Source organism: Empidonax traillii, unplaced genomic scaffold, assembly GCF_003031625.1.
Source record: "Empidonax traillii isolate 1590-97213 ecotype Southwest subspecies unplaced genomic scaffold, ASM303162v1 scaffold1117:size266551, whole genome shotgun sequence".
Taxonomy (NCBI): Eukaryota; Metazoa; Chordata; class Aves; order Passeriformes; family Tyrannidae; genus Empidonax; species Empidonax traillii.
In genome coordinates this window covers 242,544-266,260 of record NW_020956310.1, presented here as the reverse complement: position 1 = coordinate 266,260, position 23,717 = coordinate 242,544, and the positions used below count along the sequence as shown (strand labels likewise).

The following is a 23,717-nucleotide window of genomic DNA, read 5'->3' as shown; positions in this document are numbered from 1 at the left end:
GGCAGTTTGGATGGATAATGAGGAGCAAGAGGGATAAAAAAGGGATCTTAACCTGTTCTGCCCAGACCCCAGCAGTGTGGGAGGTGGGGAGATAACACGAGTGTGGACCTCTGGAGCCACTTGTGTCCAGTGGAGCCACCAAACCCAGCTCTCGTCCCCTCCCGTGTCACTCACCTTTCTGTCCTCAGAACTGCAGAAAACAACGTGAGGTGACAGTGGCACACAGACCTTTTGGTCATTCATCCTTACCTTTCCACCTCTCTCCAGCTCCCCACCAGCACTGACAGAGCCCCGGGAAGATGCCAGGGCTGATTAACTGGGCCACCCTCTCCCCGCTGCCCCTCACCGCATCGGAGGTGACGTCCTGTGTCAGCGGCTACGCCTTCGGGATGACAGCCCTGCTCACCTACCACAACCCAGACCCCCAGGCTTTGGAAGGCAAGTTTCAAGGAGTAAAGCTTGGGAAGGGAACTTCAGAGCCAGGGATATCCAAGTGCTGGGTCTCTGTGAGTGACTTCAGCCTTTAGACGCTGGTGGGAAGAGCAACCAAGTGGGTTATGTCCAAGACTGCGACTTTCTAGGTGTGAAGAACCCCTGGGAAGTGCCAAGAGGGTGCTGGCTGGTGGGTCCAGGGAGGTGGTTCGCGTTGCTAAAATCCCCTCGTGGCTGGCAGGTCTCTTTGTGTTCCCCTTGGACGAGGGCACAGCCGTCGTGGGCTTCGAGGCCGCCGTGTCCCGGCGCGTGGTGACGGTGCAGATCAAAGACAGAGCCAAGATAGATGACACCTACTTGGACAGCTGCAGCCTCCCCAGTGGAAGAGGTGAGGGGGTGGAGGGTGTTTTAGGGAACGTGGTGGGAGAAAAGGTTGGCAAAAGGAACGGGGAGGTGGCAGGGTGGGGGGCTGGCTGGCATATGCCATGGCACTGAGGGGGCTCCTTGTGAAAGGCTGAGTTGTTGTGGTGCTTGTGTCCCTGCCAGAAATGTCAGTCTTGCCTGTTTTGGAAAGCACTGATGCTTCTGGGCAGCCAAAGGAGTGCTGCAGAAGGCTGTGGCTCCTTAGACAATGCTGATGCGTACAGTGGGGGGCAGCTTCAGGTGTTTGATCCAGAGCTGAGGGGAATGTTTTCCACTGCTGTGTCACCATGTCTTCCTGGTGTGGTCCTATCTCTGTGCAGGAAGGATCCTGATGGATGAGGACCTGGAGAGGATTGTTTTCGTGGCTAACCTGGGCATGATTCCTCCCCTGGAAAGCATCTCCATCTTCATCAGCACCTCCTCTGAGCTGCAGACTACGTCCAGTGGGGCTGTGAGGGTCCTTCTGCCAGCTGTGTGTGTCCCCAGGGTCCCCCAGCCCAGCCTGGAGAATGCCAGCAGCCCTTCCAGCCACCAGCTCCGCACGTACGGAAAACCAGGGGGTGGGCTCTGGCTGGGACTGATCCAGGGGGGATGCAGGTCTGGCCGAGGGGAACCTTGTTGTCACTGTGGGAGGCTGGAGAGCTGCTCTGCAAACCTCTGTGGGGGGGATAGAACGTGTTCACAGGGTTTATTTGGGCTCATCTCACCGGCAGGGACAAGCACCACTGTGGATCAGGGAGCCTGGATCAAGGGAGCAGGTTCTGCCTGGCTCAGCTGCTGGAGGGTGAGGCCACCAACCCCTTCGAGTACGAGTTCAGCTTCCACCTGGAGATCCGGGGGCCGTGCCTGCTGGCAGGTAGGAACACCAGTGCCATCCTGCTGCACTGGGATGGTCCATCACCTCCTCAAGGCAACCTCCACACTCTTCCTCCTTCACTGCCCCTCAGCGTGGGATCTGTTTTGACAAGTTAGCTCCGCTGAGGTGGATTTACCAGCACAGGGCTGATACCAGGATGGGTTCCTGTCCTCTGCCACCTTGTCATCTCTTCTCCCCTGGTTTTCCCAACCCTCAATCCCTAATGGCACCTTGGTTTTTCCCTGAGCAGGCGTTGAGAGCCCTACCCACGAGATCCGAGCGGACGCCGACCCCTCGGCTCGCTCCGCCAGGAGCATCGTGATCACCCTGGCCAACAAACACACCTTCGACAGGCCCGTGGAGATCCTCATCCACCCCAGTGGTAGGTGGGCTCTGCTTCCTCTCTGCTGGGTCTTGCCCCTTCCTGGGATCCCCATCTGTAGCTCTGGGCACAGCTGGATCAGCGCTGGTTTTGTGAATGTTGTCAGGGTTCGGCTTCCTTAGGAGGTAATTCCGGACTCTCTCGAGGTATTCAGTGCTCCCCAAGCTCAAAGATATTGCTGTTTTCCCAGGCTGCATCTCTGCCAAACCCAGAGTTTAGCCAAGGCTGTTCTTCACTCAATTCTCTGCATTTCCAGAGCCCCACATGCCTCACATCTTAATGGAAGAAGGTGACATGACACCCGCAGAGTACGAACGACACCTGAAGGGGAAGAACGATTTCATTAAAGGCACTAAGAAAGACCCCAGTGCCGAGAAAAAGGTGAGAAACAAAAGCTGCAGGTGTTAGCTGAGGCTTTTGCTGCACTGGAGCCGAGCTAGTAAATGATTCCTCGTTGCCAGCACCACGTATTACACTGTCCCCATAAGCTCTGCAAGTTCCTCCTTCGGAGAGGGGCTTGTGTGGAGGAAGAGGGGAAAATTCAGCATTGCTGCTGATAAACTGAGTGTGGAAGGAGCTCTGAGATGGTTATTGTGTGTATAATTAGTGCTAGTCTAGCATAGCATAATTAGAGAGGTGCATTGTGATAGCATTAAGGGTATTATAATTATTGCAATGACATAGAATAAAATATTCTTTTAATTGCTCAGTAAATGTTTACTGTTTCTGGATAGCTGTCAGAGAGAAAGAAGTGATTTTGCTCGGAATAATGAGCTGAACTGAAGACAAGGTAGGAGAAACTTCTCTTTGTTCTGCTGAGCAGCAAAGAGAAAAATCTCTGCGCTGGGATTTGTGCCTCATCTTCCAGCAGTTCTGAAGGAATGAGTGACAGCCCAGAACCTCAGCGTGTCTGGGAGCAGCACAGGGCCCTCTGAATTTCCAGGGTGGGTGTCTTCTCCTAAGGCACAGGTTGTGCTTGTGTGGCCACACCCTGGGGCTGAAGGTGTCAGCGCCTGATTTACACCCCCCAGAGCTCTCTGTGCACCCAGAGGTGCTCATTTCTCCCTAAACTCCTTCTCCCTGTGCCTGATCCTGGGCCCTGCTTGGCAGAAATCCTGGACCTGCTGCAGGGATGCCTCCCCGTGCTCCTGTGACTTCTTCTTCTGTCACCAGAAACATGTCAACCTTCCTCTCCTTCCCTTTGCCCTCCACTCCCTCTCACAGGGCTGGGACTGCGTGTGCTCCTCTAATTGTGTTCGGTGTGGAACGAGATGGAACTCCCACGCTACGCCTTGGATGCTCCCTAATTATTCCTGTGTCTTTAGCACGTCAAATTATCTAAGGGGGGGGATCATTTCCCTGCAGGAAACCCATCTGTTCCTCAAGAGGGCTGGGAAACAACTGCAGGGGAGCAGAGGAAATGCCTGAAATGTCTAGGGTAGATGATGGGCTGGAATCGCTGCTACTCAGAGCAGGACACTGGGCACCTCTCAGCTCAAATTAAATTAGCCCAGAAATTTCAGCAGTCAATGATAATTAATTTTCCTCCCTCGGTTTGTTATGCAAAAGGCTTGGATGCTGTCAGCTGCAGGGTGGTGGGGATGGATGCACACTGGAATCAACTCTCCTCAATACGATCTGATTAGTTTACTGTAATTGGATAATGGGTGGAGGGGAACGGAAGGGAGGTGAGGAGGAGATGTTTTCTTTCTGGCTGACCTGTAGCAGAAGCTCTGAAGCTGTTTCCTGAAGGTTTGCCTGTAAAATTTCCTCCGAAATCAGTGAGAAATCCCAAAATATGGACTTAGCCCAATCACCCAGGGATTTTATGTCTTGGATCTCCCAGAGCATCCCAAGGAATTGCTGTGGGTAGGTCAGGACCACAGTTCAGTCCTTGGACAAAGGCACCAAGGATCCCACTCAGTCTGAAATGTGATGAACTGGGAATGATGTCATATGGCTGGAGGAAAATGGGGATGGAAAAAGCTCTTTGATTTCCCCATGGCTGATTATTTTACACTCCAAAGCATGAGAGGATGAGCGAGAGCTGAAGTGGCAGCGAGATGCTTGTTCCTGTGAGTGAGACCTGCCTTTTCACAGGGTCAGAGAAGCAGCACCGGGGCAGCAGAGCTGAAAGCAGAGCTCTTGCATGCGTTGATCCACAGGGACTCCTGAGTTAGTGAGTTGCATAAAATACAGGTGGGTCGGTGGGTCGTAGATCGAGGAATATGACTCACGGCCAGAGAAAACAAGCCTGGTTATCTGGGGTCTGGTTTGCTGCCAGTGAAACCAATGAGGAAAGCAGGCAGAAAGAGGAGAAAACAGACAAATAAAAAGTGCTGAGGGCTGAGCTGTTGTTGAGGAGTGTGTTTCCACCCTCAGACCCAGGGATGAAAGGCCACAGCCGGGTGATGTGGGGTGGCAGAGCTCCCTCGAAAGCAGCTGAGGCCGTGAACCCACGACAGCTCGATGCCCATGTAATGGCACATTATAACCCCATCACAAGATGTTTTCACCAGCTCAGTTTTATCCCATTTGTAATGAATGCTTGAAATAGAAGGAGGGAAAGTGCAGAGCCGTTAGAGCTGTGTGCAGTGCAGGGACAGATCACGCGGGTTCCACTGAACGGTGGCCACAATGACCGGTTTGACTCTCCAAAGCCTTTCAATCCCTGCAAAGAAAAGTGATAAAAGAGAGCTGGGCAGAAAAAAACAGCAGACCAGAGGCAGCAGGAAGGAACTGAAGCAGTGAACACAGCATACCAAGGGCTGTATGTCTCGCTTCATTAATGAGTGACCATGGAGAAAAGCTCTGGTGTGCCTCGGTGGGATGCAAGGCTGTGCTAATGAACCAGGTTTTCGGGAAGGATCTAATGAAATGTTTGCAGAATCAGTTTTGCAAGGTGCTGCGCAGGGCCAGGCCTTTTGATTTCTTCTCCAGATTCTCACCTGAGCGTGCAGCTGCTCCGTAGAATTCCAGAATGGTTTTGGGTGGAAAGGGACCTTAAAGACAATCTCATTCCACCCTCCTGCCAAGGGCAAGCACAACTCCCACCAGACCACATTGCTCCAAGCCTCGTCCAACCTGGCTTTGAACATTTCCAGGGATGGTGAATGCTTTTATACCTGCCATGGTCCCTGATTTAGGCTTTCTGCCAGCTGTTGTCCCCTGAGCAATGTGTGACTGAGGAGGCAGGAATTCCATTTACCCACGGAGCAGCTCCGCTGGAGGTATGAACAGAACAACTTCAGTGTGCCCTGAGCCTTGGTGTTGTCACCTCTGAGGCCAGAACAAGCAGGTTCTGGCCTGCAGAAGGCCACACACTTGCATTTCCAGGCACACAGCCCTGCTCTGATTCTCGTGCAAGTGAAATGGGGCAGAGAAATCAACCTCTTGATCTCCGTCCTTCCTTCGTGCAGACGGAAATCATCAGGAAGCGGCTGAACAAGGACATCCCCCACCACCCCATCATCATGCTCAACTTCTGCCCTGACTTGAGGACTGTCCAGCCAGCCCTTCAGAAAGCCCAAGGGGAGTTTATCTTCCTCATAGACCGGAGCAGGAGCATGAGCGGCGGGAACATCAGCCGTGTCAAGGTACCCGCGGGAGGGGAAGCACCTGCATGTCAACAAAGGATGAATTTTAGAGAGCAGTGGGGGTGCTGAGGAGTGTTCATTAGGAGGGGATGGGGGGTAATTATATGCTGTAGCTTTAGTCATCTCAACCATGGGGTTTGTCAGGTACCTGCAGCGAAGCTCATTCTCCCCTGTTCTCTTCCTCGTCTTCCTCTCAGCACATCAAATGCAAAGTTGTTTTCTTTCCCTCTCTTGCTGGCATGTTCTGTTCATTCCTTCCCACTGTTCTCCCTGCCTCCAGGAGGGCTTTTTTGGTGGCTTCTGTCTAGGGGAGAACCCTCCAGGGAGCTCCAAGAGGAGTGATGTGCTGACCATGCGTTAGGAGATGTTTTGCTGAGGGGCACCTCTTGCACCCACATAAGTTGTTTGAATGTGAAACATCCCTTTCCCAAACACAAATCAACAGCAGCAGCCTGGTGGAGGGTTATGGGAGATGTGCTGAGACCTCTGGCTAAAAAAAGGGCCTGGAGAAAGGCTTTGTCAAGATATTTTGTGGGTCTGAGGTTCCCCTGTCAGATGTCCTGCACCACCAGCCCCAGTGCAGGACCGTGCACTTGCTCTGTTGAACCTCATGAGCTTCACAGAGAGCCACTTCTTGAGCTTGTCCATCTTTTAACACATCTCCTTCCCCATCTGTCTCTGGTTTCCATGGGAACTGCTGGAGGACAGACACCTCCAGCAACAAGGATTGGGATGCTGGGGAGCCTGAGGATGGCTGCAGCAGGTCCCTGGGGACAGGGAGGCTGCTCCCTAAGGGCACAGAATATCTCTGAGTTGTACTCCCTTCCCCCAGGACCTTTAGGAGTCTGGGAATCTCTGCCCCACACCGGATTTGTGCTTTCCAGCTCACAGCATGGCTGGGTTAGGGCACCACATCTCTGCAGACTCGGAGAAAGCTCATTTGTCCCATGGGGATGGAGACCCTTACAAGGACAGACTCCTTCTCTGGCAAGTCCTGAACTGGGACTCCCATTGCAGGAGGGCTGTAAAAACAGGAAAAAGGAAATATATTTTGTTGGAGATAGTGGAAATTTCAGAGGAGATGCCTCAGGGCAGAAACCCACTGTCCTTCTTTTGAGTCTCCCATCCTTTTTTGTCACTTGCAAGCCAAAGTCCCTCACAGGAGGGGCTCTTCTTAGGGGTTTTGGGTGGGTTTTGCTTGATGGAGCTTTCTACTTCGTCCTCAGATGGCTGGATGAGTGAGGTGACAGGGCTTGGAGCTGGGCAGCCACAGGGATGCACAAAGGGGCGAGATGAGATGGCTCAAGTGGAGCAGGAGGGCACCTGGCCAAAGCAGCTGGGGTGGAAGGTTCAGAGGTCCAAATTCCCTGCAGCCAGTCCCTTTCCCATCCTGATGCAGCCAGGGAGAAGAGCCAGGCTGTGATGGTGCATCGAGCTCGCTGGCAAAACTACACTAATAACTGGGGATTGACTTTTCTGGAAGCAAACATCCCTCCTTATTGAGTTGCTGTATAGATATTGAGTGCAACAGGATCAAGATCAATATTTACCATAAGAAGCAATAAATCTTCCTGCTTGCTGAAACAGCAACCAGGCACCGCTTGCCCGCTTTGGGAAGTGCTTTAACAGAAACATTTGGAAATTTGTATTTTTTTTTTTCCCCCCATGTAATTAGTTCCAAGATGGGATGTCAGCGCTGAGATCTGGAAGAGCCAGCATCCCAGGAGCCATCTGGGAGCAGCGGTATAAATATCCCCTCGTAGGTTTGAGATAACAGCTTGGATTGAAGCACTCCAGAGCTTGTTAAAGGGCAGCCCTGTTCTTGTATTCCCCTGATTTTCAGTGCTCCAGCTCTGCTGTGCCGAGTCTTGCAGGAGCTGGGAGCTGGACTGACCTGGTACCACCTCCCTGGGGGTCCCAGGAGGGTTCTCTGTGCACCCTCTGTGGTCACTCGGTCCGTGCCCACCGCGCAGGACAACACAAGGTGGCTGTTCCTGCTCATTTGACCTTGATAGCTCCTCCTGGGACTGGCTCTAGGGTTTCTGCTGCCCTCGGCAGACTGGCAGGAGTCTGCCTTGATCAGCATTTAAAAAGAACCAAGCTGCTCTTGAACACTTTGCTTTACATTTTGCTTTAAATAAACGCTTTGCCTTAAACTGTCTTCCTCTCCTGACACATAATTGCTCCTCCAAGCTCAAGAGCATCTTGGGCAGCTCTTGCCCAGTTGCTGCTCTCCAAAGCTCTGTCCTGGAGTTGTCCACGACCATCACAAATATCTGTGACAATTCCATTTGCTCTTCCCTTATGTAAAGCCCAGGAATAGGCACGTTAGATAACCACCTCTGGTAAAGAAAATAGCTTAAATCTGTTGTCTCCCAGCTATTTTAACTGAAGCCAGCTACGAATACAAGAGAATTGGGGATGGGGGGGGGGGGAGGCTTTTCCTTTTGTGTAACTTTGAGCTGTTTGTTTATTTTCTGCAAGTTTGGGCATTGAGATGCATTGCGTGTCGCACTTCTCAATTTCACACTCTGCTTCTCACCCACCAGCTCGGTTGCTGCAGCACCGTGTTGCCAGCACAAATTGAATCCCTTAAAAAACAAACACAAAAATTTGTTCAGCTCTTTGTTGGTCTTTTTTTTTTTGTTTTTCTTTTTCCCCCAAAGACTCCCCCTTTTTTGCTTTGGGTCCCAAATACCGTTCAGGGCCTTTGGAAAGAGCAGCGTCCCCGTTGCAGCTCACGGGGGAAGAAGTAGTTGGTTTACTGGCAGGTGCAGGTGGGAATAAGGTGGGATTGCTCCAGGCAGAGCTTCCAGGTGAAGGTGTGGCAGTCAGGGAGAGCCCTGGGGTGACGGTGTCTGTTTGTTTTCCACCCCCCAGGATGCCCTGTTGGTCATTCTCAAGAGCCTGATGCCAGCGTGTCTCTTCAACATCATCGGGTTTGGATCCACCTTCAAGACCCTCTTTCCTGCCAGTCAGGCCTATTGTGAGGTGGGTGAACCCACATTTCACGGAATCACAGAATCAGAGGCTGGTATAGGTTGGAAGGGACTTCAGCTCATCTCATTCCACCCCCTGCCAGGGGCAGGGACACCTTCCACCAGCCCACGTTGCTCCAAGCCCCGTCCAACCTGACCTTGGACACTTCCAGGGATGGGGCAGCCACAGCTTCTCTGAGCAACCTGTGCCAGGGCCCCCCCACCCTCACAGGGAAGAATTTCTTCCTAATATCTAATCCAAACTTGCCCTTTTTCAGCTTAAGGCCATTCCCCCTCGTTCTGTCACTACCTGCCCTTGTAAAAGGTCCCTCTCCAGCTTTCTTGGAGCCCCCCCTGGAAGGGGCTCTGAGGTCTCCCCAGAGCTTTGTCTTCCCCAGTCCCACTCCCTCAGGCTGTATCCAGAGCAGAGGTGCTCGGAGGGAGCTGGTGCTGACAATTCCCCTGCTGCTTTGGGCAGGAGAGCCTGGCCCTGGCCTGCAAGAGCATCAGGAGAATCCGTGCCGACATGGGCAGCACCAACATCCTGTCCCCTCTCAAGTGGATCATCCGTCAGCCCATCCACAGGGGCCACCCCCGGCTGCTCTTCCTGCTGACAGACGGGGCCATCAGCAACACGGGGAAGGTTCTGGAGCTGCTGAGGAACCACTCCTGCTCCACCAGGTACGGAGGGATCACCCCTGGGGGGGGTCAAACTCCCGGCACGGGGAGGGACGTGCCTCTCCTTGTGGACACGGCCCCATCTCACACCCGTCCCCACTTCAGAGGCACAGGCAGGAGGGATTGCTGCTCCGAGCCATGGGAGAGCCTCAAAGGGTTTGGAACGGAGCCCAGAAGTTCAGATGCTTTTTAAACAATCAAAAGCAGGATAATTGAGCTGACAACTTCACAGCTCTTGTCTGATGCTTCCTGCTAGGAGAGATTGACAAGCCAACAATCTTCCTCGCCTTTTTTTTTTGTTTGTTTTTAATTTATTTTTTTTTTTTAAAGCACATCTGGGGCTGGCCCCAGCTGCTTCCAGGATGGGGCTGTGCAGAATTGAATATGCTGAAAGGGAGCAATGTAAAAAGCAGCTAATTTGTGCCTCGAGCTCCCAGCCTGGCTTCCCAGCTCTGATCACAGGCTGTTCTGGTTTCTCTTCTGCTTCTTTAAGGGGCACAAAACAAGAAAAATATAAGAAATCCTGATTCCTCTTACATCCCTTGGACTTCACAGCTTAGCAGGGAAGCTGCTCTGTGGGTTTTTGGCTACATGGAGGTCTAATTGCTTCCCAGCTGTACAGGGCATCCCACTCCTCACCCTCACAGAGGCATGGGATAAATGTGATCAGCGTTAGAGTGTGGTCTCAGGGGACCCTGGAAGACAGGATCATGTGCATGGCCCATCTCAAAAGAAGATCAGAGCCTTATTTAAGAGGGGTGTGAGGCTGGCCTGGGATTTGCAGCCAGCTGAGGATTAAAAACCCCTAAGAGAAAAGCCCCTCATGTGGATGCAATTTGCTGCTGAAGGTGGTTTCTCTCTCAGTGATCCACTGCCCTGGCCAAATGCCATATCTCACCCATCCCCATCCTTCTGGCTTCCTGCCACATCCATCCCCACCGGGCACTGCCATCCCTGCCTGGACTCCAGCTCAACTTCCAGCCTTCAGCCCAAACCAAACCCTGATTCCCAGAGCTGGGAGTCAGGAGAGCAGCTCCCCCTTCCTTGAGAAAACGTTTATTGTACTTGTGGGCAGAGATAATTACTGGATCTTTAGTGCTATTGACCGCAGGCAGCAGGGGAAAGAGGTGAACTGGCAGCAAAGCAGCTTGTTTGTGTTGGCAGAGGAGGGCAGGGCTCGGGGTCCTGCTGGGAAGCCCCTGAATGTCACTGTCTTTGGGGAAGGGGTTTGAGGTCTGCTGAGAGGAGGGGGCTGCTGCTTCATAGGATCCCAGAATGGTTTGGGTGGGAAAGGACCTTAAACCTCAGCTCCTTCCACCCCCTGCCATGGGCAGGGACACCCTCCACCAGACCAGGCTGCTCCAAGCCCCATCCAACCCGGCCTTGAACACTCCCAGGGACGGGGCAGTCACAGCTTCACCACCCTCACAGGGAAGAATTCCATCCCAACATCCCATCTAACCCTGCCCTCTGTCCATTTGAAGCCATTCCCCCTTTTCTGATCACTCCAGGCCCTCATCCAAAGTCCCTCTGCAGCTCTCTTGGAGTCCCTTTAGGCACTGGAAGGTTTCTCACTCTCCCCTGCCAGCACTAAGAGGAGCTGGTTTAATTTCCTCTGGCCATAGCAGTGGGATAAAGCTGGGGGGGATTCTCTGCCTGCAGGGAGTGGATGAGCTGCGCGGGGCTGGGGGGGAAATGACTTGTCCCCCGGATTTTGATTCTCCCTCTCTCTTTTGCAGGTGCTACAGCTTCGGCATCGGGCCAAATGCCTGCAGGAGGCTGCTCCGGGGTCTGGCTACCGTGTCCAGGGGCACTGCCGAGTTCCTGGCGGAGGGGGAGAGGCTGCAGCCCAAGGTACAGCCCCTCACTCCCCGGGGACCGCCCCGGGAGGCTCTAACCACGCTCTGCTTCAGCGAGGTTCACAACCCACGGCTCACAGCGGGTTTATTCCCCATCCCTGGTGCTGCCTTCCCACCTCCCCATCTCCCCCCGCCGGCAGCAGGTGGGCGAGGCGGCAGGGGATGAAGGAGCATCTCCATCTCCGGCTGTCGGAGGGAGTGGGAGGGTGTGTTTACCCTCCGCATGGGGCTGAGGAGACGCGATAGCCGCGATACAGCAGCTCCGGCTTCAAAGGCAGCCGCTGCCTCAGACACCGGCGAGGGCAGCGGGACCGGCATCAAAGCAGCAGCCAATTAGTTTTGAAGTCAGGCTCAGCCCTGGCTCTGCTCAGGCGAGAAGGACCCGGGGTTTGAGGGAGAGGAATGCGCTGCGATAGCTTTGCCCATTAAGGCGGCTTTAAAGCCTCTTCGTTTCCACTTTGTTTCCACTCCCCCCGCGAAGAGTAAACCCCTGTGCCTCAAACTCGGCTCTGTCCCCTGGTGACAGCGCAGTGCCCAGCTTGTCACCCGCTGCATGGCTAGACCCAGAGGGAATTGGGTCTTTAGCTCCTAAATATCTCCAAAAAGCCAGCTCCTGCCTTCTTGATTTGAAAACGAGGAGTTCAGCAACCCCCACGTCCGCAGGAACCTGGAGCACACAAAAAGCTCTCTAAGACAGAACGGCATCAACATTTCTGATGTAAATTAAAAGCAAAGACAGTGAAGAGAGAGGGTTTTTATCGAGCTATTAATAAGAGCTTTGCAGGCTGTGCAGCTCCGTGCCTTCAGCAGTCTGAGGCATCAATTAATGGCCTTATAAAGCACAGCCTGGTGTATCTTCCCAAGCCTGTGAAAAAAAACAAGGAACAATAGGGAATATTCGAGCTGTTCTGCCTCAAAATCCGGTGTTCACTTCCCCCGGTGTGCAGAGAAGCTCACGTGGATGAGCTACCTCCCTGGTAGGTTTGTCCATGAGCTATTCACAGATATTGGCCTTCTCCACATGTATGATTGGCAGAGCATTGCTGATCTCCAGCAGTGGCTCGTGCCAGCAAGGAGCTGTTCCAAAAATATTGGCGCTGTCACTCTGTGTGTGGGTGTCACGGCTTGGGACAGGGATGGGGCTTGGACAAGTGAAGGTCAACAGCTTTTCCTGGGTGCTGGGTGGGAGCAGGGGATGCTGCAAGATACCTCTGGCCACAGGCTCCCCCCTTGCTCTGAGCTGGCAGCATGTGCAAGATCAGCACGTGCAAGATCAGATCCAAAAATCATGGAATTACAAAGTCATTTAGGTGGGAAAAGACCTGTGAGATCACTGAGTCCAACCATTAACCCAGCACTGCCAGGGGTAACCATGGCAAGGGGCTGGGGGTGCTGGGGTGGGTACTGGAGTAGAGTAAGAGGGAGCAGGCTGTCAGGAGAGGGTGGGAACCAGCTGATGGATTTGTTCAAAGAAATCTTCCCCTTCCCTGCAGCACACAGCACGTGCACTGTGGCACACACAGCATCCAGCTGCTTGTTTCCCCTCTCCCCTCTGCCCCCTGCCTCAGATGATCAGGTCGCTGAAGAAGGCCATGGCGCCGGTCCTGAGCGACGTGTCCGTGGAGTGGGTCTTCCCCGAGAGCACCGAGGTCTTGGTTTCCCCTGCCAGCACCAGCTGCCTCTTCCCTGGCGACCACTTGGTCAGCTATGGCGTCATCTGTGACACCTCCCTGTACCTCTCCAACCCCAGATCCGTGAGTCCACGGGGCTGTCCCGGGAGTGGGGGGTGTTGGGGTCTGTGCACACGAGTGTCTCAGCCCTGTGCGTGGTCAGGAGGTGTTTCCTTCTTCCTGACTCTGTCCCTAAAGGGGGGTGGTGGGTGAGACTCTGGGGAGCAGCAGTGGATAAGGGGGTTGGGATCCGGGTGGTGGATGCGGTGCTGGGACCCGTCCCCTCTCTCTGCTCTCCCGCAGGACAAGCGGCGGCGTTACAGCACGATGCGCTCCCAGGAGTCGGGCAGCTCCGTCTTCTTTCACTCCCAGGAGGAGGGAGCAGGCGTGGAGAGCTGGAATCACTCCAGAGACTCGGAGGGCTCCTGCCCCACCGAGCGCTCCCCCGACCTCCTGGGGGTGGGCAGAGATCCCGGGGGAGAGTCGGACACGGGTCAGAGTTCCCCCTGTGCACGCGTGGGTGTGATGCCCCTGTCTCCCTAATCAAGCTCCTGTCACTGCTCCCCCAATTTGCTTCTCTGATAAATAAGTGTCTCCAGCTACAAAGAGTTTGCAGGAGGGATGACAGATCTCCTGGGGCTCGAGCGAGTCTGTTTGGTTTGGATGTTTTATCCAAACCTGTCAGGGAATCAAGGGAAGCCCTGGAGAGCTGGATACCCTGGAGATTTTCAGAGCTTTGGCTTTGACCACATAATTATTTACAAGCTTCCCAAGCAGCGTGTGAAGGATTGCAGTGAGCTCTAGCTCTGCTAGAGCATCCCTGCACCTGCAAAGCAGCTTCCCAGTCAGGAGAGGTGGGGGATGGATCCCAAATCCTGTCCCCAGGGTGTCACCTCTCCCCACCATGGTTTGGGTGGGTGTTTGTGTCGGCAGCATCTGGCATAAAGCAGCTGGGGAAACCTTTGTTACTCACGGGATGTTATTCCCTTATATTCTGAGAGGAGCTGTGCTGTGCATCCCCTCAAACTTGTCAAAAGCAATGAGAAATCATGTCTTTCCAAGGCAAATTTTACTCTTGCTCTGACAGGAGAGTGTCTGCACTAATTAAATTTCATTAGTAAACCCTTTGTCTTCTCCAGGGAGGCTTGGGGAAATGCAGTCAGGCTTTTTTTTTCTGTCTGAAAACTGCTCAGACAAAACCTCCCCAGCCTGCTCTCTCGACATCCGCAGGAATTTTGAGCGTTCCCGTTTCCTTTCGTGGTTTCATTAAAACTTTGCAGGGCTGAGTGTGGCCCCCTCAGCCCCGGGATGACCCTGGGGTGGGTCATCACCCCTCCCAGCATGAGCCAAGGGGGGGATGGCAGTGGCTGATCCCGCTCTGGAGCGGAGCTGATCCTCTCTCCCACATTCAGGAGTGGATGTGAAGGGTTCCTCCAGGAGACGAGCGTACAGCACCACCCAAATCGCTGACCACGAGCCTGGCAGGAAGGTGCCCACGGCCAGTGATCCCAGCACGGCCCTGGTGAAAAACCCCCTTCGGAAAACACACCTGCAGGACCTGCAGCAGGTCAGCCCCGAGCCCTGGCAGGTGGATTTCCAGGTAGGTGATCCCTGGAGAGGGTTTACCTGCAGGTAGAAGCCAGCAAGGAAAATATCAGAGCCAGGGAAAGGGCCTGGCTCACACTAGTCCTAAGATATATAGGTATAGATAATAGATATAGTTCTGCAGCATATCACAACCACGTGGGAAATGACCTAAGCAGAGAGCAGAGTGCCATCCAGATATCCCACAGCAATCCCTCCCCATGGGAGCCCAGCTTTGCCCTGCTAAATTCCTCTCCCCTCTCACCCTGAGTGGCCTGTGCTTCACCTTGCTGCTCCTCTGCTCCTTCTTATCTCCCCACAATGTGGGATTCAAACTCTCTGCTGCAGGGCTGCAGCACTTCTGCGCCTTGCAGGGGAAAGGAACTCAGTGCCAGAACAGATTCCCAGCTGGATCCACAGCCTTCTGCAGCACTGGGGTGAGATGTGGACCTGTGTGATGATACATCTGCTGAACAGGGTCATGTCCCCTGCCCCACAGCAGGTGGAATTTGGGAAGATTTTACCACTGATCTGTGGGAAGGGTGGGGACGGTTTTCTCCCATCCTTGGCATCACTGGGATGCTCTGCTCTGCAATCAGCATCTGCAGGGCTGGGAGGACCAGCAGCACTTTAGTTCCCATGGAAACTCAGAGTGAGGGATGTTTGGGGCTTTCTTTTCCCTTATGCTGCAGTTTAGAGATCGCTGGGAGAGGGGTGGGAGGTGAGATCAGGGGGTGAAGGGGAAGCAGGGCCAGCGCTCCACAGGGTGGGGACGAGACCTCTGCCCTCCAGCTGCAGCAGGGAGGGGGGTGAATGTGAGCAGTGGTAGGTTTCAGGGGTACCAGTAACCCTCCCTGTACTGGGAAGGTCCACAGAGCGTCCTCCTGCTCGTGGGCTGCTCAGCGTGAAGGCAGGGATGGAAACAACTCCAACCCTGGAGGGCAGTCAATGGTTAACAGCATCCATCCTGGTCTTCATTAAATGCAGCCTGCTTCTGCTCTCCCTCCTGCTGCCAGGGCTCACAGCAGCTCTCCCAGCTCCCAGTCCTGCTGCCAGGGCTTGACATTTTCGGGGGCGTGAAGGTGAGCCCTCAGCTCATCTCCACACGCGCCGTGCTGGGAAGGAAAGGTCAGCGCCAGCAATGGGCAGCTTAAACCCCCAGCTCTATTCCCAGCTGGCTGCCTCTGGCTGGGGGGAGAGCTCAGGCAGGAGAAGGAGCAGGTTTTGAATGGAAAGAGTCTGTCAGGGGCTTCTTTGAGCAGTTTGCTTTTGAATATCTCAATGATAGCTTGGTAAGTAACTCCTGGAGCTGTCAGCCTCCCAGTTTCGCTGGTGGTCTCATAAAGAACCAGAAATTACGTGGAGGTCATGCCTGTCACCCAGAAAAAAGTATCCTTTCATCCAGCATGGAAGTCCACCACTTTCTACCATCTCTGTCCCTCACTGGTGTTGTGCTAGGAAAATAGAGAGTCTGACAGTTTTAGGGGACCTTCCCACAGCCCTGGGGACAAGGATAAGACTCAGAGCTTGCAGAGGGGAACATCTGTGTGGGATGTGACACCAGAGGTGCTGGAGTGGGGGATTTGTCTGAAAGTGGAGAAATAGACTCATAAAAAAAAAAAAAAAAAAAAAAAAAAAAAGATAAAAATTCCCTTCTCCCATCCCCTGCTCCTCTCTCCTTTGGTTACTAAGCAACTGGTCCTTGATCTTTCTGTCTCTCTTTTTTCCTTTGGTTCCCAAGTGAAGTCATTAAAATGTCTGGAGGGATGAAAATCATATTTCACCTTCTGCACGTCTGGGGAAGGAGCCCCTGGGGCCAGAGTCCCTTGGGGATAGACATACTCCAGGTCTGGTGTAGGGCTCTGGGCACGGATCCCAGCCGGGGATGGGCAGGGAGGGAAGGACTTGTGTGTGTGCAGGATTGCATCCCATGCTGGGGCCGGGCAGGGAGCAGGTGGGATCAGAAGGGACAGAGCAGGTCCATGCCAGGGATCAGAGAGAATGGAGCAGGTCCTGCCATCAGCTGCAGCTGATCCAGCCCTAACATCTTCTCTGCTCTCAGCCCTTCCCAGCCAGCCCTCATGGTTCTGCCAGCAGGATCCGTGGCACAGGTGCCAGGCGCCCATCCCTGCTCCACCGCGGCTGCGTGTCCTTCTGCCACGACACCAACCCCCCGCCGGTGCTGGACGGGCTGCAGCAGACCCCAGGAAGGGGCTTGGAAGCCCTTGATGCCAGCGTGAGCCTGCGCTCCTCGTCGGACAGCCGGAGCCCTGGGGACCCGGGTAACCGGCGGAGCACAAAGGACTGGCGCGGTGCTCCGAGCCACCCTGCGAAAATTCGGGAGGATTGATTACGGTTTCCCGGTGGCGGCGGGGAATTCGGCTCCCGGGGATGTGATTAACGATCCTCCTCTCCCCTCTCCGCAGAGTCTGCCCAGCATCCATCCCTCACGTTCGAGACGGAGACCTCGTCCGACTGGGAGCTGCAGGACCTGGATATCGGCGCTGCCTGCGGCTCCCCGCGCTCCCCCCGGACCCTCTGCAAGGCGGTGGTGAAGGGGCTGAGGAACAACGAGCCCGTGCAGTGGGAAGTCCCCTTTGATATCCGCCCTCTCTTCCGGGAGCGGGAGAGCCAGGGGGATGGGGATGCAGACCTGTGGAGTGAGACCTTCCACCACCTGGCAGCCAAGTCGGTCATCCGGGACTTCGAGCAGCTCGCCGAGAAGGAGTGCGAAATCGAGCACGGTAACGCACTGCTGCCTGCAGGCAGACCCTTCCCTGCCCTGGGGAGGGGGCTTTCCAGCAGCCTCTGGAATTAAAGCAAGAGCTGGAAGTGGTGAAATATTAGGGAATGTCTCACACGGTTCCCAAATGACAGCTCCCTCCAGATGCCTTGTGCTCTTCTCCTGCTTCTGCACGTCAACATTTCTGAGCTTGTGCTCCTTCACACACTCCTCAGGAGCGGGAGTTGGGCTCAGTGATCCTTGTGGGTCCCTTCCAGCTCAGTGTATTCCATGATTTTATGATTCCTCTGCTTCATGCATCAGGTAGCATGGTTATTTTTAAGGAGCTGGTTACCTGGAGCTGGGAGGAGGCATCAAACACTGAGGGTCCAGCAGCAGCCACACCTCACTGCTCTGGGCTGCACGTCCCTGGGTCTTGTCAAACTTCTCCTGGGCATGTAAAATGAGAGCAGAAAAAGCACTTTAGGCAGAGTTTAGAGCAATACAGGGATGCAGTCGCTGCTGGGTCTGGGAGCTGGGTCCTAGGTGTGGCCTGGACTCTGAGCCTGGTGTCCTTCCCTTCCTGGCAGGGTCCGGGCGGCGGTACCAGCTCAACGCTGTCCACACCAGCAAGGCCTGTAATGTCATCAGCAAGTACACGGCGTTCGTGCCAGTAGACCTGAGCACCAGCTCCTACCTGCCCACCCTGGTCCAGTACACCCACACAGGTAACGTGGTGTGAAACGTCCTGGGAGGGAGGGAGGGTGTCACTGAGAAACCTCGCTCGGGGCCAGCCCTGGGAAGCCACAGCTCAGTTCAGCACCAGACCATATACCCAAGGCCGTGGCTGAGCTCTTGGTGGTAAGAACCTCTCCCCATGGCCAGGGAAAAGGCCCACTCTTGGGTCTGGATGCCCAGAGAATCACGGAATGGTTGGGATGGAAAGGACCTTGAAGATCATCCAGTTCCACCCCCTGCCACGGGCAGGGACACCTCCCACTAGCCCAGGTTGCTCCAAGCCCTGTCCAACCAGGTCTTGGACACTTCCAGGGGTGGGGCAGCCACAGCTTCTCTGGGCAACCTGTGCCAGGGCCTCCCCACCCTCATAAGGAGGAATTCCTTCCTCATACCCAATCTAAACCTGCCCTCTTTCAGTCTGAAGCCATTCCCCCTTGTCCTGTCACTACAGTTGCTGACCAAACTCATTGTTCTGTGGGTTTTTATTGCCATTATGTGTGTGCCAGTCCCTCTCTAACCCTGGCCATTCCCTTCTCTCCTGCCAAGGGGCAGCATCCAAACGAGGCAACCAGAGAAGCCTGGGCTCAGGAAACAGAAGGCATCGTGACCTTTCCCCTGGACGTCCCCACTCAGCTTGTGGCCAGAATGGAGACGATGGATTTTACAGCACCAGTAAGATTCCCTGGGGTTTTGCCTCCTTCCTGGTGTTACAGATCTCAGTGGTTTGGGACGTCTCCGGTCTTTTTTAATTCTGCCTTCTTCTTTGGATGGCATTGCTCAGCAGACACGTGTCTGGCTGGAGCTCATCTCCTTAAACGGGGAAGAAGCTTCAATTTACCCTGAAACCCTGAAATCGCAGGTCGTGCTGCTGACAGCCCTTGGAAGTTAATTGGCAGCCGTAACAGGGATAACACGGGGGATGAAACGGCTGTAATTAGAGGCAAGGGGATGTGAGGCACTTGCTTGTCACCAAATCCTCCACTAATGAAGACGAGTTGGATTGGACCTTGTCTGGCACTGTCAGAGCTGCAGCTGAATTAACGTGGCCCTGATGAGGCTCCTTCCCCCGATGGTGCCGGGGGGAGGGGGGGGCACGGCAGGGGTTTCAGCTGGGTGGTGTTCCTGACGGGGTTCCTCCATTCCAGATGCCGAGGAGAGCAGCCTGTCCCCCTCCAGCACCCCTCCCTCCTCTGCCTGGGAGCGTTGCCGTCTCCCCGAAGGTAGGGAAAGAGCTGGTGGCACTTGCCAAGGTGCAGCTGCGTCAAGTCCGTGGTTTGGGCTCTTCACCAAATATTTTGCTGAGTTTGGGGGGGGTTTATAAAACTTTATGACCTATTTAGGCTTGTGAACACAAGATCTGACTCCTTCTGGGGTACAAAGGCTGGAGCCTGATGCGACTGTCGGTATAAATCTCCCCCAGGCTCATTTTTAAGAAGTGTGGGGGTTTTATTATCCACACAGGAAAAATGAGGCAAGGGGAGAGGAAGGGCACACTGACTGTGCTCCCTTTCTTCCCTCCTGCAGCATATCATTTACCCCCAGCTCTGTCTCTTCCCAGGGCCACTCCAGGGCATGTCTGCTTCCTCTGCACAAACCCAAAAATCCCTCGAGAGGCTCTTTGCTGCCAGGTATGGGCCAGCTCAACCTTAACTCAACCTTTTACCTCCGTGGGTCTGAACACAAGTGAGAGGGTGAGAGAAGGGACGTCCAGGGACAGCAGTCAGAGCTGGGACCCACCATGATGCTGGTGTCTGGGGACTGGGGAGGGCTTTTGGAGGAGAGGATGGAGGTTACAGCCACCTTTTCATCCTCTTCAGGCTGACCCTCAATAAAACCAGGCTGCTGGTTCGAGCTGCCAAAGGGTTCATGAGTAAATCTCCAAGCAGAGGGAGCGAAGCCAGCTCTGAGGGCGACAATGAGAGCATGAACTACCTTCCCCTGGTGAGCAGCTCCTTCCTGGGTCTTGTTGGGGTTGCATGGTCGCTGCAGGGGAGCAGAGGGAGGATGCCCCTGGACCTTTCCTCACGCTGTCTCTGCCAACCATGTCCAGTGGTCTGCTCAAAAACAGAGCTGCTCCACCTGTCCACGCCTTTTTCCTGAACCTCCCACAATTGGTTGGTACCTCAGAGCTTCCCTGTGTGCCCACCATCCCTTGCAGGTGTCCCTGCAGCTGGCCTGTGGTGCCTTTCTCCTGAACTCGGCCTTCTGTGACGCCGTCAACATCCCCATGGAGAAGCTGAAGTGGACGTCGCCCTTCGCCTGCCACCGCCTGTCCCTCAGCCCCTCCAGCTCCTACAGCACCAGGAAGACCAGCCCTTCGGTGGAGCACAAAAACCCGGGCTCCAGCCAGCAGCTCCTGGTCCCCGAAGGGCACGGGAAGAGTCCCACCAGCAGAGACGCCGCTCGGGGTGTGGTGCTGGATGGCCCCGGCAGCCACACCCAGGACACCGGGCGCCTCCGGCACTTGTCGGGCAGCGCGGTGGAGAGCATCTCCAGAGCCCTGACAGCCGAGAAGGAACTGTCCCCCCCGGCCATCACCATCCGCCGCTTCTCCTCCCCGGAGAGCACGCTGGGCTCCTCCCAGTGGGAATCCGACAGCGGCCGGGGCTCGGAGACAGACGGCTCCGAGGTGCAGGCGCTGCTCCTCGACGCGGAGCTGCAGCAGCAGACGGAGCCCGAGGGGATGCTCTGGGCCACGGCGGTGGCCCTGGCCTGGCTGGAGCACAGCTCGGCTTCCTACTTCATCGAGTGGGAGCTGGTGGCTGCCAAAGCCAGCCTGTGGCTGAGCGGGCAGGGCTTCCCCGAGGGATCCAGCCTGGCCGCGGTGAAAGCCGCAGCCCAGCAGCTCTTTGTGCTCCTCCGGCACTGGGATGAAAACCTGGAGTTCAACCTGCTGTGCTACAACCCAGGCAGTGTGTAGAGAGGGGGGAGGAGGGAGGCTTGGGCGGATTACTGAGGGCACAGGAGCAGGGATCGATCCTTAAGGAAACACCTCCGAGGAGCTCCTCTGCTGCAGGGATGTGTGTGTTTATTAGAGCAAGCCCTGTGAAAGGAACAGTCCAGGCAAAATCCTGCACTCAGCAGTCGGAGTTTTGCCCTGAGAGGGAACCTTCCGCTGCTCCTGCTATTTATTTTCAGCTGGAGCAGCACTTCCAGTTATAGCAGTTCCCTCTGATCCTGGTTCCTTCTGGTTCCCAGAGCAGATCTTACTGCCTACTCCACTTGCCCTGTCCTTGCTTGGCTGCCTCTTCCCAGTCCCAAATTGCTGCCAAGCCCCTGCTGCAGCCCCCCAGCCCTGAGTCCCTGCTCTCCTGAGGCTCCTGCCTGGCTCCTGCCATCTCAGATGGCTTCCAGAGAAGATTAACATCTGACAACATGCTCATCACATGGATCAAAGGGAATCTGGGCTAGGAATGACCATCTAAATAGCAGCCCTTGCTACCACAGCCAGGAGGATGAAACCCAGCCACGCACCAACAAGCTGGGCCAGTTGGAGACTGGGACCAAACCCCATCCCATCCACACGGTGCTGGGCTCCCTCAGCCCCTCTGCAATCCCAGAGGGAGTTTGTGAGACCCCTTGCAGCCAATGTGTGCCTTCAAAGCTTCACAGGCAGAGCAGGGGCACCCGGGATTGAAGGATCAAGTGCCTACAGAGGGAATCACACATTGCTGTCTCTGGCATGGCTGTGATGCCCGTGGAGCCCATCCAAACCCTGCTGCCTTTCGCTCCCTCCCTTGGCATGGAGCAGCCTTGCCACGTCCCACCAGGCTTCTGTCTTGTGTCTGTGTGTCTGGGGGGGCAGATGGGAGGGACACTGGGGACCCCAAGCGCCCCTCCAGTCTCTGTGCTTGGTGTCACCTCTTTGGGATCCCCAGGAGCTTCCCTCTGGTCTCTGCTCTCAATGTCAGCTCTCCAGGCTCCCCAGAACCACAAGAACCCCTCCAGTCTCTGATCTGATGTCAACCCCCCAGGACTGTGAACACCTCCCTGGTCTCTGCTGTGGTGTCACCTCTCTGGGGTCCCAATGGCCACGAGCATCCCTCTGGTCTCTGTCCTGGTGTCACCTCTCCAGGGTTCCCCAGGACCCTGAGCATCCCTCTGGTCTCTGCTCTCAGTGTCAGCTCTCCAGCGTCTCCAGGAAGATCCCTCCAGTCTCTGCTCTGGTGTCACCTCTCCTGGCTTCCCAGGGCCGTGAACAACTCTCCGGGGTCCCAAGGAAGATCCCTCTGGTCTCTGTTCTCAGTGTCAGCTCTTCAGGGTCCCCAGGAGGATCCCTCCAGTCTCTGCTCTGGTGTCACCTCTCCAGGCCCCCAGCTGGTGATGCTCAGTGGTGCTGCAGGTTTTCTGGTGCCTCAGCGCAGTCGTGTTCTCTGTTGCAGAAGTGTTGTTGTCCCAGTAAAATCACAGTCTGCTTCACTTCCCAGTGTGAGTCCTTTCTTTTGGGGTGGCTTCTTGGTGGGTTTCCCCAGGGACACCCCAGCTGGCTGGATCATTGTGTGGCTGTGCAATAAAATACCCTCCCTCCCCCACAAAAAAAATCTCAATTTAGTGCTTGAGTTTAGATCTGGATTTCAGAGGGGAAGAAGCTTCCTTTGGGTTTTGGGGAGCTGGGTTTTGCAAACCCCAAATTGCAGAGCACTCTGTAAACTGATGGATCCAGGGTTTTAAAAACCACGGGAAGTTTGGATTAATTTTTCTGTGAGGCAGAGATGGAGCAGAGAATTCCTGCTGCTCTCTCTTCCTGTACCTCTCTCTTATCAGGGATTTCAGCAATTTACCCTTTCACCTTGGTCATTGTGAGGGGGCCAAAATCCCACACCTTCCTCAATTAGCATTGTAATTACAGGTATTAATAAAGCAGCCATCACGTTTTCCAACCCAAAGTGGGATGTAGGAGCTAAGTGACCCCTTATTTCCCTCTTGGCAAGCAACGACCTGCTTCAATGCCCTCCCACTTTTGGTGACCTCTGCATATCACAAAAAATTAGACAATTCCGGCCCACTTTTCATCCTCTGGACTCCATCTCCGGAGAGGGACTGGGTCTCCCGAGGAGGGGAGATGGATGTCTCCAGCCACAGCGATTCCAGAAGATCCCCCTCAGCATTCCCTTTACATCCAAGGGGATTTTCACCCCATTAAGTCATCGCCTTAAGGAAGGGCGCTCCGGTGCTGTTGCCAGGGTGACCGCAAGTGCCTTATTAAGAGAAATTAGTTTGGATACAGTTGTCAGCTGTAGCTTAACAAATAAACCCCTTTACGCTGTGTAAATAAATATTTGCACGCAGCGTCTGCACGGGGAGGGAGAGACTTCCAAGCCCTGGACAGCATCGTGCCAAAGGGGCGTTCTGGGGAGAGAACCGGCCAAATTGGGGCAGCGCTGGTGCAAACCTGCACCCCTGGGGGTGTCGCGGATGGTGGGACCTCAGAGAGACCCCTCCGTGTCCCCACGCCGCGGTGGGGTGATTTTCCTGCCGAACATCCCCCCCCCTACCACGGCCACGGCTGCTCCTCCGCAGGGGTTCATTAGCCGGGAACCGGAGGAGCCTTTTCGTGCTTTGAAGGGTTATGAAACCCGCGGGAGAGGGGGAGGACGGGAGAGCTTAAAAAAGAGCCGTCGTGTGTGTGTGTGTCCCCCCCTCCCCGCCCCACAACCCAACCATCGCCTGCCGAAAAGGGCTGGCAGCCGTTCCTGCACAGATTGTGCCTCTGCCCCCGTCCCCCGCCAACCCACCGCCGACGGGCGATGCCTCGGGGTGGAGAACTTTGCTGGGAAATGAGTTTTTTACCAGCATTTG

General features: G+C 55.0%; 1 protein-coding gene across 1 annotated transcript; it reads left to right on the top strand.

The window, feature by feature from the left end:
• The first annotated feature begins 243 nt into the window (after positions 1 to 243).
• On the top strand, positions 244 to 21,832 carry VWA5B1 (von Willebrand factor A domain containing 5B1). The gene is made up of 21 exons (XM_027905077.1): positions 244 to 438; positions 674 to 820; positions 1,176 to 1,398; positions 1,569 to 1,711; positions 1,962 to 2,093; positions 2,350 to 2,474; positions 5,513 to 5,689; positions 8,570 to 8,680; positions 9,146 to 9,348; positions 11,085 to 11,199; positions 12,773 to 12,958; positions 13,178 to 13,411; positions 14,268 to 14,474; positions 16,521 to 16,740; positions 16,885 to 17,202; positions 17,771 to 17,908; positions 18,465 to 18,590; positions 19,064 to 19,138; positions 19,477 to 19,546; positions 19,736 to 19,859; positions 20,077 to 21,832. Exons 1-21 carry the CDS (start codon positions 300 to 302, stop codon positions 20,836 to 20,838), a joined length of 3,975 nt encoding a protein of 1,324 aa, XP_027760878.1. The 5' UTR covers positions 244 to 299; the 3' UTR covers positions 20,839 to 21,832.
• Positions 21,833 to 23,717: the final 1,885 nt, after the last annotated feature.

Excerpts from the sequence above, each read along its gene's own strand:
- VWA5B1 (XM_027905077.1), top strand. The coding sequence starts at position 300 with ATGCCAGGGCTGATTAACTGGGCCACCCTCTCCCCGCTGCCCCTCACC. Across the intron at positions 16,741-16,884 it reads CCGGAGCCCTGGGGACCCGG|AGTCTGCCCAGCATCCATCC; the intron begins GTAACCGGCGGA and ends CCCTCTCCGCAG. Across the intron at positions 19,139-19,476 it reads GCGTTGCCGTCTCCCCGAAG|GGCCACTCCAGGGCATGTCT; the intron begins GTAGGGAAAGAG and ends GTCTCTTCCCAG.